Source organism: Ursus americanus, chromosome 13 (genome assembly GCF_024610735.1).
Source record: "Ursus americanus isolate L20-20 chromosome 13, mUrsAme1.1.p, whole genome shotgun sequence".
NCBI lineage: Eukaryota > Metazoa > Chordata > Mammalia > Carnivora > Ursidae > Ursus > Ursus americanus.
In genome coordinates this window covers 15895232-15916044 of record NC_142139.1, presented here as the reverse complement: position 1 = coordinate 15916044, position 20813 = coordinate 15895232, and the positions used below count along the sequence as shown (strand labels likewise).

Below are 20813 nucleotides of genomic sequence, written 5' to 3'. Positions count from 1 at the left end.
GATTCTATGCTGTGGCACCATGAAAACCAGTGCCTGGATTATCCAGCCTCTTCATGCACCTTCGTCCCCTGCCCATGAAAGGCCATTTGTTGGAGCCTGCAGGATCTTCTGTCCTTTGAGAGGCAATATACCCTCTTTCCAAATGTACTCCAGGAATGGGAATGATCTCTCAGCGGAACCCAGGAGATCCCTGCACCACTTTGTGCATGCTCTGAACCAGGGCTCTCCTCCCCAGGAGTGCAGGATACGGCTCTGCCCCGGTGAAAGTCACACACTTCCAAAACCTGAGTTTTGCAAAAAAAACCTGTGATACTCAGTTCCCATCTCCCCAGTCTGTGGTCTGAGCTTTCTTCTTGTGTGAACCCAATGCCACACACTCTCAAAACCCCCCTCCTTTTTTCCCTAGAGGAAAAGTTTCCTTCCCTGCACGTCTCTGAAGTTTTTGTCTCCCCCAATTCACTTCCATGCACCTTGCACCTGCCACACTGTCTCCCTCCAACCACGGAAATCCTATTTTCAATCCTCAGATGGATTTCCTGGATGTTCCAAGTGATCTGATCTCAATACAGCTGTGTTTGAGGGATGGGATGAGGAAAGCCCAGGCTCCGCCTACTTGTCTGTCTTAACTCCACCCCCAAAGATTTTTTAAAAGATTATTTATTTATCTATTTTAGAGACAGAGCGAGTGCAGGGGGGAGGAGGGGAGAGAGGGACAAGCAGACTCCATGCTGAGCACAGAGCCTGATATGGGGCTGGATCCCATGACATGAACTGAAATCAAGAGTCTGATGCTTAGCTGACTAAGGCACCCAGGTGCCCCATGATTTATTTTTTGTAAGTATTAATCATCTTCGATGAAAACATTAACAGGACAGGCATCTATTACAAAAATAAGCTATCAGAAAAAGAAAAGACTCAAAAGTAACTACAGAGTGAAACCAATTATTGTGACTTTATTACAATAGTTACAAACAACATTTTAATGGTAATCATATCACAATTACTCAAACTATATACAAATAGGTATTTATACAAGACTACATTTTAAAAAAAGAAAAAGCAATTAATGACAAAAAAAAATCACATTATCAACAAGATTTTTTCTAAAAGTTATGGCCAATAACAAAAATTCACAGTTACTCTGAAAATATTTTAAAGATGCAGGAATCATATTGCACATAATACAGTATAAACCCTACAATTATAAACCCTACTGAGCAGATTTATATATTTGAATCTAGTTTTTCACAAAATGTACATTATCATGCAATACTTCACTGTATACAGAATGGTGGAACTAGAATAAACAGGTTAACTTACAAACTTTCAATATAATGGCCACAAAATTAGAGTTATCTTAAGTTATACTGAAAATAATTTTACTACACAAAAAGAAAAAAAAACCACTCCAGTGTAATAAAACTTAACGGACACAATCATAATTTGTTCACAGGTCAAGTTACTTTTTTAGTGTTCTTCTTTGTCTTTTCCTTTCTTTTCCTTTTCATCCTGTAGTGCAGTACCAAGTTTTTTGATAAGAACTGACAGAACCTTGTCAAGTGGGTCCATGACTCCTCTTTGAAGCCATTTAGGAATAGTAGTCCTGGCATGATGAAAGCCCAGTTTTTGAAGGATATAATCAACACCTACTGGATCAATCTTTCTTCCAGTCCAAGAAATTAATCTAAAATTATAAATAATGGTATTAAGGAGTACAGTGCCATAACTCAGTCCTGAAGGCAGGTTCAAGAACATCACTAAGCTTCCATAACATGCTCAAGGCAGACTCTTCTCTGGAGGTGCACCTGAATAAGCTACAATTCCTGGGTTTACTATAACGGCATTAAAAAATGTGATTATAAGTATTCATGAGAGCCTACATTCAGCAGTGGAGTTAACTGAATTTCATTTTGATTATTGTATTTTAGGCCTCTTAAAGTTACAGGGTCATCTTGACATTTAAATAACATCTGGTTCATTCTAAAAGACGTTAAGTTGATGGGAGGAATTCTTTTACAATGTGTACATATATCAAATTATGACACCATGCACTTAAAATATCTTACATGTTTTGTCAGTTATACCTCAATAAAGCTGAGAAAAAAAAGAGTTCAACATATATGTGGCATAATGGTGGGGAAAAAAGGCTAAGATTTCCTGAGTGTGCTATGTGCTAAACATGTTTGAAGGAGAACCATTTTCTCCCTACTCCTGGTATTTCCTTCTATACAGAGGAACCGCCATTAGTGCAATACTCTTGGCCTTTCTCTGCTCCTGTGTTAATGTCCTATATTAATGATGTATCTGATTGGCAAGTTAACTGAGGAACTGGGTTGTGCAGTTCAGTATCCTCTTCCCTACCTCCTCTTAAGAGCCACTCATTTTGGTCTATTGCTCCATGTAATAGGTTTCTCAAGGACAGGCGCCTAAGTAAGTTAGCTCCAGACTGTTCATGGCTGCCTGTGGCTAGATGAGTTCACAGGGATGCCGACTGCAGAACTCAAGGTGAGAGAGGGGCTGGCACACAACTCTGGTGTTCTGCGTGATGAAGACCCTGTAGGTAAGTCCAAACCTGGATTTTGCAGTAGAAGGTCACTGTTGCCAGAATCCAAACCACATTCTCTGTTATGAGCTTTATCACTATTATAACTGTCATTTTGATTTCCAGCTGCCTCTCTCCCACTGTTTCAACAATTGCTTCTGAACTTGGGTAGAGAAAAGGGGGTACGAAACACTGATCTGCTAAGACTCTAATGGTTATAAGCATTTTTCATTAATTAACTCATTTAACCATTGTAACAACCCTACAAGGTAGGTAAAACTGTTCACCAAATTTCTTATGAGGCGACAGAGGCAGAAATAGGTTAGGTCCTCTGGCCAAGACCATTTAGTTTACTATGCTATCTAGACCACTGGACTTAGAGCTAGAGCCCTTCAACATGCTCTCACCACTACACCATATTAACTAGTCTCTTGATGGTATGGGGGAGGAGGGAGAGGAAGGGGGGAAGGGGAGGAGGGAGAGGAGGGGGAGGAGGAGAAGAAGAATGGCAAATTAAACTTTCTTCACTCATTTGAAATTAAATGACAATTTCATCACATATTTACAAATACAAAACAAATTTCCTAAGTAGTTTTCTGCATTAGGATCTTTGCAATATTTTAATTTTGTTCTGCACTGACACTGTTTTGTTTTTTAAAGATTTGATTTATTTATTTGAAAGAGACAGAGAGGGAACACAAACAAGGAGAGTGTGAGAGGGAGAAGCAGGCTTCTCGCTGAGCAGGGAGCCCGATGCGGGGCTCCATCCCAGCACCTGAGCCGAAAGCAGACACTTAACCAACTGAGCCACCCAGGTGCCCCTGAGTATTGACACTGTTAATTCTTCTCATGAGTATATGTACTGTTAATTAATACCAAATTTTATTACATACAAATTATTAACACAAAGTCACTACTTTCTGCTTATATAGGAGTCCACTGTATAACGGATATTTTGTTGCTATGGAATTATTTTGTGGCATGTCTGAAATAATAACCTAAATGAAATCTGTATTGTTCTGCAGAAATGTTGTGCCAGAGTGTGATGGACTTTTTTTTGACACTGTTATTCCATGATTGAGACAGTCAAAAGCAGATGAGAGGAAATGGGGGAATGAAAGGAAGGCTGTGAATAGTAGCAATAAACAAGGACATACAATGCAAGCAAGTACTTCTAGTTACTGCAGCCATTATAAACGTGATTAAGTCGAGAGAATATTTTGAAATTTTAATATGAAAATAAGTTGATATAATTGGGATGAGGACTGTAGTAGAACATGTCTCTATAAACGAACCTGAATCTGACAGCATGAAATTCAACAATTCAGGGATGGTCCTATACCGCTTCGCACGCAGACAGAACCACCCTGTGCCATTGCAGGTTCTATTACACGGTCATGACATAGGTGAGAAGTGCACTGATTTCTTAATGATGATGTATGGCTCTTACTGTATCTTCCCAAACTAAGAAACACAAAAGTTTACTGCAGGTACCTCAAACACCTGAAAATAATATCCTGGTAAAAAAAAGATGGTAAAAAAAATAACAGCAATGGTGGAAGCGGGGTTATTCTCGTATTTTAGTGATTAACTGACAGAACGTCACACAGTGGAGAGTGCCGAGCTAGTTGTGGTGTTTGTGCTTCTCCTGCCTTGGCACTAGAAGCACTTAAAAAGGCAGAAAGGAGCAGAAAATACAGCCAGAAGTTAGTGATGTTATAAGTAGCTAATTTCTAAAAAAGGTTTTTGGTAAACCACATTTAATTTGCCACGTTATTTATGACTTTTTTCTCATGATAATCCCAAATATATACACCCGCTACTTACCTGAGAGTGGGTTCTAGATGCCACGTGTTGCACATAAAATCTCTCCAGTCCACAGTAGTATAAGTGATGCCGTCCTCTCTGTCTTTGTCAGAGGAATTGTCATCATGTATAATAATTGGACTTTTCTGTCCTGGTCGAGTAGATAAAATCCGAGGTGGAAAAATGGCTATAATGAAAATGATAGATTAATATTACAAATATATATCTTATAAAGTTATTTTAAATCACCATATGAACAGTATTAATTGGCTCCATTTATCATTTTACTTATGAACCGGCCGAAGCCTCATTTAATTACCTTTCTGAAAAACTAGTATTTTTTAAAAAAAATAAGCCATAAATAACTGCCAGTAACATGTCATTTTTTTTTTGAGGAATAGCATATATTTTACATATATCTGTGTGCTTAAAACTAATGGTAAAGAATGCCAAGATTTATTTGATAGCAAGCATAGGGCACTGAAATTAAGACTTCCTAAAGACTGGCCACAGGTGGACATTTTTTAACAGCTTTATTGAAATACGATTCACATATCATACACTTCACTCACTTAAAGTGTACTGCTCCATAGTTTCAGGATGTCAATGTGTCTCTCCGTATATTTGAACACTGGTACTAATTTAGGAGCTTTTTATGTAAGCAGTCTTTCATTCTTTATAGTGAATACTCAAATGTTTTATGAAAGAAATTCTTTTTAAGTTGGTGATCATAATATATATAAAATTAAAATAAAATCTGAGACAAAGGTAGCTTTCATTTGGCAAACTTCAGTATACGTAGCATTTCTCTTAGAGCATAGGTTTTCAAGACACAAACTGGATACAAAATAACTGATAAATTAGGTAAGATGATAGGCATTATGTAACTCTGGTTTTAACTTTATTGTGAATTAGCAGTAGGGATAACATATTGATTGGGAATGAGGCTAGGAATAAACCTGCCCTTACGTTCACAGTACAGAAGAAAATAGATGTCTTCAGTTACTGCCTGTTCACAGTCACTCTGTTTTTATTACTGGTAGTCATTACAGTTCTACAATTTATCTTGATGTTCTAGAAATATGTTGATTCTGGTCTAGCCTTACATGCTATTAAAGATTATTCTCAGGCATGTTTATGCTTATTTTGGTCAAAACTAATTGCTTTTAGTTTTTAATTACAAAATATAGCTATTAAAATATTTTTATTTATAACTGAAATCCCCAAAAATAATAACACTTGGTTATTGTAAGTCTGATAATCAAGTCCCCATTTCCTTCTTCCCATTGAAAGAATGTTATACAAGTTTGCTTTTCTACTTTTAAATATAATTTATATATATTAAATTAATTTCAGGTGTACAACATAGTCACTTAGCAATTATATATATTTTTAAATGCTTGCCATGGCAAGTGTATTACAACATTACTGACTATATTCCTTATGCTTTACTTTTCACCCCCGTGACTAATTTTATAACTGCAAGTTTGTAGCTCTTCATCCCCTTTATCCAGTTCTCCTATTTTCCCCACTCCTCTCCCCTTTAGCAACCACCACTTTGTTCTCATTGAGTCTGTTTCTTTTTTGTTGTTGCGCAACAATTTGTATTTAAAAAGAAAGTGGTTGTTTTTGTTTTTTTTTAACATGCACGGGTCATGGCGACCAAGACCAACACAGTATTTCATAAGATGACAAAGATTTCACATAATAACTACGAGAAAGAAATCTGGCAGGCTTTTATATAGACATAGACTAGAAAAGAATTTTCTGAACTTCACAGGTTTACTTAGAGGCTGGTTTTTTTCCACATTAAGTTTAAATATTAAGGCAGAGAGAAAAACAAGAGGATTACCAGGAACTGGTATATGTTGGTGCTCTAAGTGAAGACTGGATCTACTTATATATAATATTTCCTATTATACGGTTTCGGTCATTTAAGTTTCAACTGATGTCTCCTAAATTTCTTCCAGCCATCATTACTGATTTTACTCTCACTGCATTTTTGGCACATCTGGATTGAATAGTAATGGAGCAGCAATTCGATCTATGCTATGCTACTTTTGCATTGTTTTTTGATTGTCTGTTGAAATACCTGCTAGATAAATTTTATGTTTGCTCATTAGGAAAATGAAGTATTATAGGGTGACCTAAACAAATAGCATGTATTCCAAGCAATTAAAAAAAATCACATCTGTCATTTTACTACTACATATTCATATGTTTGTGCAATAAATACTTATTGGGTAAATAAAGACCATATATTTGGAGACCATTCCATATCATTATATTTCTGACCACCTCATTCTTTTAAACAGCTACAGAGTATTCCATTCCACTATATGGACACCATAATATAGTCAACCGATTCTATATGGATATTAAGGTCACCATATGTTTCCTAATGGACAAACATGTAACTTTCCAGGGGGTTAAACCAATGTTAGCTAGCTCATAAAAACAAAACACCACCACTGAAGTCTAAATTATTTATTTATAAAAAGATAATGTTCTCTGCATTCTAAACAGATTTATCTACTTATTTGATTAAGTTTTCCTAACAATGTATATAATTCATACTATTTTATTATGTAGTTGTTTCTTTAGCTATTTCACTTTGACTAGCAGTATTTTCTCAAAGAGATTTTCTTTCTCTTCCTCCTTTGTGAGATTCTCCTACAAGGCCTGATAATGTACATAACATATATGGAAGCATTTGTAAAGTATAAAACACCATTCAGTGTGAGGTATGTTTAGAAAAAGTGTCATGGACCGAGGAGATACTCAGAAAGTCTGTCACGTAGTTTTACTAATATATTATTTATATTAATTTCATTGATTGATATTTACAACTCAAAGGAAGGAGACACATTCCACTCATTTTATCATTAGACCAGGCCATAAAAATCCATATAAATGGCACTGACAACTGCCTTTTCCGAAATTGGAAAGGAAAAAAAAAGAATATGCTACCCACCTTTTTCTTTTTCTTTAAGATAAGCTGACACTAAATCATGAAGAAACATGATGAGCTCAGCATCCATAGTCACACAAATGTGGTCAGTGAACTCTGTCACCACACTACATTCTACCTTCGGCTTCAGGCTGGCATCTGCAATGGCAAAGTTCTATAGTAAAAGATTTAATGAGATAAGTCCCTTTCTCTTCCTGTTAATAAGGGATTTACATGGGTTCATGCAAATGCATCCATTTAAATGCAACTATAGAGAACTGAGTGGTTTCTGTAAGTGACTTACAAAAGATGTACAAAAGTACATGCCATTTATTCCTCATAAAAACCCTCTGAATGAAATCCTATTATTGTCCCCCATTTTACTGAGGAGAAAGAGGCACAAATGGATTAAATTATTTACCAGAAGTCAAATAGTTGGGAAGAAAATTTAGCAAATCAATTTCATCAGACTATATTACTATTACACAAATAACTTGTGAGAAAACAGCAATTCGAAGTTCCTTTAGAATTTTCTTAGTAACTTTGGGAACTGTTTTTCCACATACCCTGTAATGAAGGTTCCTGCGGTTCTTGAACATGAATGGATTTAAATTCAAGCTGCATCCTTGGTAATGCAAAGATAGTCTCTGTTTCATGATTATAGCTAGAACCTCCTCTGAATCCACTCAACAAACTAGAATTCTTCACTGTAGTGCTATTCTCAGTGTTATTAGCGTCAACATTACGAAGTAGGTTTAGCTCTATATGGAAAATAATAAAGACAAGAAGAATCAAATTAAACCAATAGGCATTGATAAGCTATAGCTTTCATGACACTATCATACACAGAAGTTTTATCATTTTAGAAGCTGAAAAATAATGACTCACATTTTTTAAAACAGAGCCATATAAAACTTTGGTCTTGAGAATAGTTACCTATATATATTTATCTATTTATATATGTTTATAAATAAATATAGTGATACATTTACATATATATGTAGTGTTTTACTTATATATATAGTGATGTATATCACTATTCTCAAGACTGAAGCTTTAAAACATGATTTTGGATAAATCTAATACATTTTGCTTTTCTTCCTCAAACTTTAAAATGAATACTATTTTTAACTAAATTTATGTCTAAATTTAAGAGTTTCATTTGGCTCAGAGTTCTCCGTAGATTGAAAACTTTACTCTTATATAGAATTTACAATTAAATATGTTCCTGACTTTGAAATAACATAGAAGTCCTGATTTTCCCCAACATAAGTGCTATGGTTTTATTATAAAAATTAGTAGTTTTCAGGTACATGGGTAGCAGTGCAGTGTGCTAAGAGCCCTTCCATGGTATCCCAGCCAAAAAGAACCCCTCCTCTAAAATCTCTCTTTGGATGGTAGAATAGTCAGTACAGAATAGTCAATACATGCATAATCTTCTAATTTACTTCCTTATCCTCCTTTGTTCTTAGTACATTTTTAACAGTCTCTAATCCCTGGTGTTGCCTATTCCATAGTAACTATGTTTTCAGTGGGGCCCAAGTCATCTTTCCCATTTTGAAAGGTGGTTAGTTTTAAGTAAAACATTCAAGTCTTAGCAGGTCTCAATGTAGTCACCTTTCCAATACAGATGACATGATTGGTAAAATCAGTAGTATAAACTTGAACACAAAAAGAGCCACAAAATAAGAATTTCCCTGGCCACATTAATACAAGACTGGTGATTCTAATCAAATGGAAAAACTCATCAAAAGCACTCTTTTTAAACTTATTTCATAGGAATATTATTTAGTTTCATTTTATCCCAACCACCCCAAACCTTAAAGTTTGTGGCATTCTATTACTTAGTTGTGTAGTAACTTTACCAAACTTCTCATGTTTAGCATCACTACACAATGACTCTTTCTAACTATAATAAACTTCACTTATTTAAATCAACTTTATTTTCAATGTTTTCAGTTACATCTAAAATAACTCTTGGTCTATGAGATGTTGCACTACCAGGGTGGTGAATCAGGTACTAATATTGTTATTTATGTCATCATGAGTACAATGAAATAGTTTAATTAAAGAAATGAAAATTCTCCCTCCACTTAAATTCTAAACACAGGCAACAGAGCCCCAAATACAGAAAACAAATCTCTCCAAAGAAATAAACTTTAACCTTCATTCCTTGTGGCTGTCACATAGTTGAACCATTCTTTTACACTCGCTACTCCATGGGGTGGGTTTTCATGGCGACGCCTTGTTATCTTGGTTATTGTTGCCATAGGACTTTCCAAAGCACCACATGGTTTGGTAACCATGGTATTATGGCCCAGATGAAAATCCAACGTTTGTACAATATACGTAGAATGATCACTAGAGCCTAGAAGAAAAAAAAGTTTATCGATGTTAACAAACTATATTTAGATGCAAGAAAATAGTTGCGGCTCTAGAGCAATGGACTTAGTTAACTCATACATAGATAAGGGAGGGTGTAAAAAAAGTGAGAAGAAAAAATTAAAAAATAGTTTTTCTTTTAGTTTTAACTGCATTTATCCCTGGTGATGAGCATCTTCATTTTTTAAGATGATGAGCATCAGCCATTTTTTTCCTTCATCATTAAGCAACCACAGATTAGGAAATTATAACTAAAAGGAAGGAGGTTCATCACTGTAAATAGAGGTAAAAGCACAGCCTTACTGATAAAACATTTTATAATTTAATCTTGACTATTTCCTTAAACTACCACCATGGGTCTTTTATGTTTTTATAATATTTATAATAACGATTATTATGACTGTGGCCAGCCACAGCAGCAGAAACTTTCATCGCCTAAGTAAGGAACAGAATAAGACGGGAGTTCAGAACTCAGTCTTTTAACATGGTCCAGACTTTATAGATACTGACTTACTGGCAATGAACTCCCTGACATGTCAAGTACATGAGAACAAATAGAGTTGGACTTCAGAAATATAACAGAAACATACAAAAGATATGAGAAAGGAAAATTACTCTGTCATTTATAATCACATCAGAAGATAAGAAAAGGTAAAAGTTACAAATGTGTCCATTTACCGTCTTCCCAGATTTTCTGAGCTTCAGTCCAAAAAGCAATATTTGGTTCTTCCAAGTGAAAAAGGGCCCAGGATTTTGAACGGAAATTTGGACCATGAAAACAAGCTAGTGTCATATGATTTCCATGTAAGCTCATTGATCCTCCAAACTGCATTCCATTTTCTGGTAATGGGATCTGAAATAAGGATATGTGGCATCCTGATACCACCTTCAGTACTCCAGGCCAATGTCGATGATGAGCTGCATCGAGCACTGCAAGAAAACCAGAACCACTTATCCTCAAGTGCCTCACAAACACCCTGAAGGGCCAGTAGGAAGGCAGCACGTGGCTATTTTCTGTAGCTGAAGTGATGTAGGTAAGGGATGAAAACAATTCAATACCTGCCTAACATTAAGCAGAAGCTAATAAAAATAGTCTGGGAAAAGATGCTGTGTAAGGACGGATAGAATTAATGAAAGTAGTAACTTGCTAATAATAATAATTACAACCAACACTTCTGTAATGATTCATGATTTACAAAGTGCTTGCATGAAATTTTACACAATTCTCACAATATTTCTGTAAATTAGGGATTTGATCTAGATTCCTTTCAGGTGAAACAGAAGAGGGGTTAAATGAACCAGTGACTTAAAGATCTAGAAATCAAATGGAGATCTCCTGGGTTGTTGTGGTTTTTTTTTTGGTTTTTTTGTTTTTTTACTCACTTATACCCTTGCTACTGAAAAGTGAAGTCTGAGGACCAGCAGCAGCATCACCTGGCAGCTTGGTAGACAGAAAGAGAGACTCTTAAGTCCACCCTATACCTACTGTATCAGAATCTGCATTTTAATGAGATCTCCACGTGTTTCAGATACACATTAAAATTTCAGAAGCACTAATCAGATGTACGATTCATATTTATACTTCTCACTTATCCCAATAATGTCCTTTTTGGCTGTTTTCCACAACTCTTATTCCAGATCCAACCAAGGATCACACATTATATTTAATTAGCATGTCTCTTTACTTTCTTTTAATCTAAAACAGTTCCCTAAGCCTGGTTTGTTTTTCAAGACAAGGCCTTTTTTTAAGAATCTAGGCCAGGAGTTTTGGGGAACATCTCTCTAATTTGTATACACCTGACACCAATTCTAGTTTAAAGGAAATATAGCAACTAGAGGAACAAGATAAATGAACCTACGAGCAAACAACAGAAAAAGAAAGTTTAGAAGGTAGGACATTCTGCAAGTCAATTGTCTAAGTCTCTTCAACAAGTCAGGTCATTAAAAAAAGGACTATGCTGAATTAAAAGAGAGTAAAAGAACATTGCCAGATTTAACCTGTGATCTTGAATCTGGTATATTGGTTTGGACAAACCAGTTGTAAGAATAATCTTAGGTCAATTGTAGAATGTGACCAGAAGGCCAGAGGAGATAAATACTTAGCAAAATGGAAAACTGGATACTGTTCACTAGAAAAGGTTACGAAACAGTATGAACAATATTTTGGTAAAAAGTACATGTGTTATATAGGTTTACAGAAAATTATCTGAAAGTGTATACTCTAAATTGTTCAGAGTGATGATTTCTGGGGTAATGTGTTATTTCTATTTTTGCTTATATGTATTTTCTAGGCTTTTCCAATGCACATGTACTGCCTCTGTGATTATAAAGAGTTATTTAAAATGATCCTGATTCTGACTACTTTTCACCACTTTTACCTCTCTCTGGTTAAAGCTGCCATCATTTGCTGCCTGGACTCTTCCGATGGCCTCCTTACTATAACTATGTGAGCAACAAAAGTAATCGAAATTACTGCAGCAGTCTCTACTTCCACCCTTCACCACTTGTAGTCTATTCTTCACACAGCAGCCAGAGTGATGCTTCAAAAAGGAGTACTTTAAGAAAAAGTAAATCAAACATGAAACCTGTTCAGAACTCTCAAACACCTAGCCATTATATTCAAAATCTTATCTGTGCCCATTCATGTCCAGCACTTTCCTACTTGCTCACTCTGTTCCACCAAAGTAGCCACCTTAATGATTCTCAAATAAGCCAAGTTTCTTCTACTAGAGGAGCTTTGCACTTTTCAATAGGCCCCTATACCCAGAACTCTCTTCCCCAGTAGAGATCTTTCTAGCCTAGAACTTTAAAAGGCTTCTCTGACACCCTTTCTGAACTAGCTGGCCTCACACACTATTATTCTTATCTCCTTTCCCTGCCTTTTTTGCATGTCCTTCTATCTGAAATTATCTGACATATTTAGTTAGTAAATTAATTATGGTCTATCTCTCCCATTAGAACAAAGGTTTTTGTAGGTACGAACTTTGTCTACTAGTAGATCTCCTATGCCTAAAAGAGTGCTTAAGAATATAGTTGGTTTGCTAAGATCTACAAAGAACTTCTCAAACTCAATACACGAGAAACAAATAAACAAATCAAAAAATGGGCAGAAGATATGAACAGACACTTTTCCAATGAAGACATACAAATGGCTAACAGACACATGAAAAAATGTTCAAAATCATTAGCCATCAAGGAAATTCAAATCAAAACCACACTGAGATACCACCTTACGCCAGTTAGAATGGCAAAAATAGACAAGGCAAGAAACAACAATTGTTGGAGAGGATGTGGAGAAAGGGGATCCCTCCTACATTGTTGGTGGGAATGCAAGTTGGTACAGCCACTCTGGAAAACCGTGTGGAGGTCCCTTAAAAAGTTAAAAATTGAGCTACCCTATGATCCCGCCATTGCACTACTGGGTGTTTACCCCAAAGATACAGACGTAGTGAAGAGAAGGGCCATATGCACCCCAATGTTCATAGCAGCAATGTCCACAATAGCTAAATCGTGGAAGGAGCCGAGATGCCCTGCAACAGATGACTGGATTAAGAAGTTGTGGTCCATATATACAATGGAATATTACTCAGCAATCAGAAAGAATGAGTTCTCAACATTTGCTGCAACATGGACGGCACTGGAGGAGATAATGCTTAGTGAAATAAGTCAAGCAGAGAAAGACAACTATCATATGATTTCTCTCATCTATGGAACATAAGAACTAGAATGATCAGTAGGGGAAGAAAGGGATAAAGAAAGGGGGGGTAATCAGATGGGGGAATGAAACATGAGAGACTATGGACTAAGAGAAACAAACTGAGGGCTACAGAGGGGAGGGGGGTGGGGGAATGGGATAGACCGGTGATGGGTAGTAAGGAGGGCACATATTGCATGGTGCACTGGGTGTTATACACAACTAATGAATCATCGAGCCTTACATCGAAAACTGGGGATGTACTGTATGGTGACTAACATAATATAATAAAAAAATCATTATTAATAAAAAAAAAAAGAATATAGTTGGTTTGCTGATTGAATTACTGAGTGAAATTAATAATCTGCCTAATATGACACAGCTGATAAATCCAAACTCAGACATTCTGATTCCACAGCCCATGCTCTAAGCCAGAACATGACATTGTCATAATTAGTATTCAAGAGCATGGAGTGAGTATGGTTAAAGGTGAGTTATGGCAGGGGAAGGAGGTAATACACAATGACTTCCCAAATGATGGCCTTTAATTCCAGTGGTGGGTAGGAAATCAGGTACTTTGCTGAGTGAATAGAATAAAGAGCATGTGGATTACTTTATAAGTATGGTACATAGATATTATTTTAAATGAAGACTGTAACAAACATTTAGTGAAAGATAAAGTATATATAAAGGCTTAGTTCTAATTCTTACATTGTTCTTGTGAACTTCTCTCTAGGTTATTAGTCATTGTCTTAGGTGGAAGATATGGAACAGGTCCCCAGGTAGACAGAGCTCGTTTGCTGGTGTCAAACTGTTGTGTGAAAAATTCCTGGAGCTTCATTCCTATTTTTATCAGGTCTGGTGTTGTTGATCTTGATATCATTACTTGGAAAATATCCCACTTCAAATCTCCATGGACAAATATTTCACTAAAGCATAAAACAGAGTTATCATCTATTTTATAGAAGATAGCTTAAAACAACAACAACAACAACAAGGAAAATTCCCTTCTCCACCCAGCTTTTTTATTCGTATTAGTTGCATAATATAAAATCTTTTGCAAGAAAAATGAATCATTTGTGTTTTCTCACTGTATGAGAGAAAACATATTAAGAGCAATCATACAAAGTATCCAGAAAGTAACATTTTACTAAATACCTTTTATCAGTCATGCTTGAATCCAGTGTATTATACAGATTTACTTTCCATTCATCCTGAAGCTTGAGATCAGCATTACTGAAGATACCCATGAGGATACTCGAGCCCATGTAATCAACACGGGCTTCAGTAGAACCCATAGTAATCTGAATTTTGTGACTAGGTTGCTGATTTGGATGTTCAGAAATATGAGCTAAAATAGAAAAAATAATTACTTTTCATAGAAATGCCTAATGGGGAAAACTTATCAAAATTAATTTTCAAATACTTGTTTTCAGGTATAAAATTTCAACATACCAACCATCTCCAAAGCATTGACATCTATGGTCCCTCCAACTACTCCTCCTTTAGAATCCAACTGGGATCTTCCCAGACCAACGGACATGCTTATCTCTCGATCTCGATTACTTCCTACCGACAGACGGCCTTGGCTCTTCAAACCACTAGTTGTCCAACTGGAGAAAAAAAAAAAAGTGCTGTTAATTAGACATATAGCTTTCAATGTCATGAATTAAAACAGGAGTTAGAGGATTTTTAGAAAGTCTGACAAAACAATACATTTCTTAAAAAGCTGTGGTAAATGTTTGAATATTGATAATAAAAGCTTTCTACTTAGCTAGCAAATTACACTGTTTTCCTTCTAATCTTCTCTTTTTCGAGTACATATTCCATGTTGTTTTATATTTAGGATAAAACCATTTTCAAGAGAAAGCAATTTATAGCTTTTTTCTACGGTCTCAAACATTTCAGTATTAAAAAGGTTTTAAATTGCTTTACTACAATATAAGAAAAATTACAACTAATGATTAATTTTCCTTGTATCTGAATAGCTTACGTTGTATTTCCCATTACATTACTCATATTCATTTGAACATTTAATTGCTTCAAGTTGATGGCAAACACGACCAATGTTTCCCATGGGGTCCCTTGTTGGCTTGCTGCTTTGTTCGATTTGTTAAAAGGAGTTGATGTTTTTGAAAGTGAATCTAAAAACAAAAAAATCAAATGCACATTCACTCACAAAGATGTTCAGACAATGAAAAGTTACCACTCTTAACACTATAGTCCCAAAAGTAAAAAGATGGTATTCTTAATTAAAGCCTAATATTTGATAGCTGTCATATTGCCTCTAAAATACTAGCTACCCTTTATTGAATGTTCAGTAAGGGCTGGCAGTCTTCTTGTAAGCTCATAAAGTTCTGTATGATCTCCATTTTGTGTGAGGAAATTCTGGTGTGCGTGGGGTACAGCGGCACAGATCATCACTCTGGGACTTTCTTAACAAATGAGAGAACCATAAGTCGCTGCTGCCGAATAGGTTTGATTTTGAAAAAGTTAATCTTTTTTTTTTTTTTTCTGAATGTCAGACTCATTTATGAAAAAGTTAATCTTTGGTATTTATCCATTCAGTCATTCTTTTATTCAGCCAGTGTTTTTTGAACTCTTTTATGTGCTCAGCACTCTACTTGTATCTGAACATATAAAAATATAGTTTGTATCACAAGCTGAGAGTATAATGAGTAAATGCAAGATTCAAGATACACGCTGAGCCCACAGGAACGCGGTAGACGGGTGCCTCAGCCGGCGTCTGCATTTCAGAACCGTCCCTACCTTCAAAATCAAACATCTTTCACAACATCGTAGGTTTGTTTTACTTCTAAAAATAACTACCATTTGGCACAAAGTAATAATACGCTCATTCCTCTCTTCTTTTCCCTTTTTCAAAGCTACTAGCCATCCAGCTATCTCTTCTGGCAAATACTTTGAAGCGTTTGTTGTTTGGTTTGGGGTACTCCCACCCTCCTATCTTCCATAAAAATCTGCAAGAGTATATTGCCCTACAGCTGAGGCAGAAACTGGGAGTAACTAATTAAGATTTTTATCTTGGGGGCATTGGAAGGATACTGATAACAAAGACAGCAGTGTTACCTCTTCGGGGAACTGAAGAATCAGACACACTCCTTGATCTTATGGAAGCTGGGGATTTTAGGCTCTGTGCTGCTGTCCCTGGTGACATGGTGCTGTTTGTCATATGCTCATTGAATACATTAGGTGACTGAGGCATGTGGGTGAAAGAGGCTGACTGACTAGGCTGCTCCCAGGTCCTGCAGTAAGCTTTTCTTGACGATTCAGGGGAAAGATGCTGGCTTACCCCTTCAATGGAATCAGGTGTCCCTGGGCCAGATGCTATTAGAAAAGTAGAAACAAGATTAACAGAAACAAAATTAATCAGGGTACAATCTCCATGTTACAAAATAATAAATTTCAGCACTCCACCTTTTCTAATCATAGATTCCTTCTAGTTCTCTATTTGAGAACTGTACAGCAATTTATGGTTTGCAAAGAACATTCCAGCATGTTATTTTATTTAATTCTCATGGGAATTCATGAGTAGGGCAATACACGTGCTCGTTTTCCATTTTACAAATAAGGGAATAGAGGGGCGCCTAGCTGGCTCAGTCGGTTAAGCATATGACTTGAAATTGGCTCAGGTCATGATCTCAGGGTTGTGAATCCGGCCCTGTGTCAGCATCCAAGTTGGGTGGGAGCCTGCTTGGGATTCTCTCTCTTCCTCTCCCTCTGCCCCTCCCGCCCCCCCCCCCCCAACCAGGCCGTGCAAGTGTGCACTCTCACTCTCTCAAAAAGAAAAAAAAAAGAGAGAGACAGACTCAAACCTGGATTTCTAATATTTTCTACTGTATCATGTTATCTCTTTCACTTACACAGTATACTACTACAACATCTAAGTCCAGGAGAAAAAAATGCAGGCAATGTGATAGCATATCCCCAACATTTTCTGTTTTTCATGCTTAATTAACCATGATTAACTTGGATGATTAGATGGTATTTCTGCATTTCCAGATTTTGTAGATTACAGAATCATCATTACAGAATATAAGCCAGCTGAATGTAATCTCTAAGAGGGCAGGCTTTTTGTAATCTCCAATACTAATGTATCCCCCAGTGGTTAGCATGTTAGAGGCACTCAGCAGACATTTGCTGAATGAGTGAATGAATTACATGCTACAACTTACCAAGTAAGACAAAGTTTGTGGTATCAATCATTGATTCCTATTACTACTATAACCAAAATTAAAAGCAACCTAATATAATTACAATTACACAACAAACTTACTCGGCAAATTTATAGTTTGGTCTCCAAGGAATAGACGTCTTGCAATACTTCTCCTATACCAGGCTCTTGGAAATGCCAGAATTTCACTGAGTCGACGCATATCATATTTAAAAGAGGCAGACCCTATATCACATACAGCTGATACACAAATAAATCATATCTGTTAGAACAGATTTCCAAAACCTTTAATATTGTCACATGGTAGGTATGACACATACACAACTGAATTATAATAATGTTATAATTAATGAAATATCGAAATAAGTTACATGGTATGATTACTAAGTAATAATATTGGTTTCTTCCACAAATGATAAAAATGGCATATTTTTACACTATTCCCATTTCCTTTTTTGAGGTGAGGGCAACTTGGAATTCTGTTGTCATGAAATTCTGAGAGGTTCTAAAGATCAGACTTACTGACAGCTTTCAACTTTAACATACGGCTCTTCTCAAACATAGAAACTGAACAATCAGGATGGGCAGGACACAAACTTCTCAAAAGTAGTTGCAAACCAAATAGTGTGTGGCAAGAGCTACTATTTTCCTTTTAGACAGACAGCGGGGACTTGTCAGTCTGAAGGCATTGTGATGGCCACTTCTGGGGTTCTGCCCTGCTTTACATGCTCTTCTGTTCCTCCACCAGAGCTTCTGTAAGGAATCACACACCAGTGTACCCCAAATCTAACATTTCTGTTTCAGCCTGAGTCCATACCCACATAGCCCATCAGCCAATTATCTATCTACCAGACTCTCCCACCTAAGCACCCTATTAGGCACTTCCTTATTTTCGATCTAAGTTAATGACGGTCCACTGTCCCTTCAGTCACCTAAGCTAAAAATGTGAGGCATCCTTGTTTCCTCTACTCCTTACGCAGCTTGTCCTCAAGCTTGTGGGTTCTATTTCTCTTAAAACCATCCTTTTTTGTTGTCACAGCTCAGGGCTTCACTCCCTATTGCCTGGTCTATTTCAATAGGCTTTTCAAGCATCTCTCCCATTTTACATGCTGCCATCAACTCTTTCTAAAACACCAATCTGAAATATCATCCCATTTCTTTTTTTTTTTAATGCAAACATGTTATTTTATAATCCAATACAAATTTATTGTGTGTGGTAAGAACACTTATGATGAGATTACTATCTTCATAGGGTTTTTTTTGTTTTTGTTTTTTTATGTCTTCACAGATTTTAAAGTGTAGAATACAGTACTGTCATCTTTAAGCACAGTGCTGTCATCACATTTCTTAAAAACCTCTAATGGCTTTTCACTGACCAAAGGATCAGAACTCTGTTCTTTAGCCTAGCATAAAAGTCTCCCAACAATCTAGTCCTGGTTTGTTTTACCAGCTTTGCCTCTAGCCATTTCCTCTCTCCCCTGGGACATTTAACTATACAACCAGTTAAATGTTCAGTTATACCTATGCTTTGCTTCAGTGAACCGAAGTATGATCCAAAAGCAGACTTTTTGATGCTTCTGTACCATTAAAGACCATGTTGCTATAGCCAAGAATTTTTTTACGTAGTTCTGAAGATCTGGTCCAAATATCATTTCTTTTGTGAAGCCTTCCCTGGTATCTTGAATAAAACAATTTGTTTCTTCTTCTTTATATAAACCTCCATTACAGCGTTAATCCCACTGCATTGTCATTTATTTGTCTACTCGTTAAGACCTTGCCTTATTCATGCTGGCACCCTGAATTATCTAGCAGAGTGTTGGCACAAGTTCGCCATAAAATATAGGCTCAGTGTATATTTGCTGAATATTAGCTTTAAGTGTACTTACTATATTTGTGCAACTAATAACTTTAAAAGTTTTCACTTCCATAGTACTCCAAATTCTTCAAAATGTTCCATATGCATTTAATTTTAAACAGTCAAGTCGCAACATAAAGAAAATGAGCAAGTGATTTGCCCATAGGTACATGGCTAGTTACAAAGCTAGTAATACACATGTACACAGCTTAAGATCTTATGACACTAAGTAAAAAATTTTTAACCATCATCCCTCATTAGTGTTTTAAGAATTTACAATTAGTAAACTAAGCTAATGAAAAATCAGAAATTTTACAAATTCATGGTAGAGAAGCAAAGAAGCAGTTTTCAGTGATTTAACTAGGCATATTTTGGCCTTTGGGTGACATTTCTAAGCATTTATCTAGAAATCATATTCCTAACATTGCTTACTTCGACTGAGATACTACATTGGCCTAGACTGTTATTCCTCTCATTTAAATCATTCATCACTAAAAGCTTAATATTATTAAATGTACTTAATATTTAAACACTGTTAAAAAGGAAGCCCTTAATTAATTCTGAAAAACAGCATTTTAATTAAGAAACTATACGATTAAGTACCAGATATATTGATTAGTGTAGTGTCCATTTTGCTTGCAGACTTGCTTACAGACTGACTTTCAAAAAATGAGGCACCTCCTGAGCGCCTTATCCGAGACAAACTCACTTTTACAAATTCAAGGTTTATACTGAGTGAGTCTTTTCGACCAGTGACTGAAGTGGGTTCTTCATCCACATTCCCTTTAAAACAGAAACAAAAACAAAAACACAACACACATACACACACACATATATATACATGTATGCATATATACATACATATATGCAACTAAGTTACATGAAATTATCTAATACACTGGAATATGCCATCAATTATAATCACTTCAAGTGAGGTTAAAAACTTAAGAAGAATGATCTAATGAGCATTAGCATTCTTAACAATAGTTTAATAGTTTCAAGCCCATAAACAATAGTAATGATTTTCACAACACTTCTCCAACAAAAACTAGCACTGACATGGAGTATTTGTTTTTGTTACTTCTCTAAGTAAATCAAGAGACATTCACTAATACCAACATCTCATACATTTTTAGTGGTAAATCTGCATTTTAAAATGACAGTGTGGGGCGCCTCGGTGGCACAGCGGTTGGCTGTCTGCCTTGGGCTCAGGGCGTGATCCCGGCGTTATGGGATCGAGACCCACATCAGGCTCTTCCGCTATGAGCCTGCTTCTTCCTCTCCCACTCCCCCTGCTTGTGTTCCCTCTCTTGCTGGCTGTCTCTATCTCTGTTGAATAAATAAATAAAATCTTTAAAAAAATAAAATAAAATAAAATAAAATAAAATAAAA

At 36.1% G+C, this 20813-nt stretch overlaps 1 protein-coding gene across 9 annotated transcripts in view; it reads right to left on the bottom strand.

Moving 5' to 3' along the window:
* Positions 1-791: 791 nt before the first annotated feature.
* Positions 792-20813, bottom strand: part of BLTP1 (bridge-like lipid transfer protein family member 1) — a 194488-nt gene continuing 174466 nt past the window's right edge. For 8 of the 9 annotated variants that reach the window (XM_045799043.2, XM_045799042.2, XM_045799047.2 and 5 more), the window contains 13 exons: positions 20025-20204; positions 17669-17806; positions 16462-16719; positions 15368-15518; positions 14830-14987; positions 14533-14725; positions 14086-14303; positions 10359-10610; positions 9463-9666; positions 7865-8059; positions 7323-7457; positions 4370-4535; positions 792-1684 (listed from right to left, as the gene is read on the bottom strand). In XM_045799043.2, coding sequence (XP_045654999.2) covers positions 1468-1684; positions 4370-4535; positions 7323-7457; positions 7865-8059; positions 9463-9666; positions 10359-10610; positions 14086-14303; positions 14533-14725; positions 14830-14987; positions 15368-15518; positions 16462-16719; positions 17669-17806; positions 20025-20204 — 2465 coding nt within the window. In that variant the 3' untranslated portion in view covers positions 792-1467. Of the gene's footprint in view, positions 1685-4369; positions 4536-7322; positions 7474-7864; positions 8060-9462; positions 9667-10358; positions 10611-14085; positions 14304-14532; positions 14726-14829; positions 14988-15367; positions 15519-16461; positions 16720-17668; positions 17807-20024; positions 20205-20813 lie in introns of those variants that run through there. The other variant, XR_015726479.1, reaches the window with a different exon arrangement.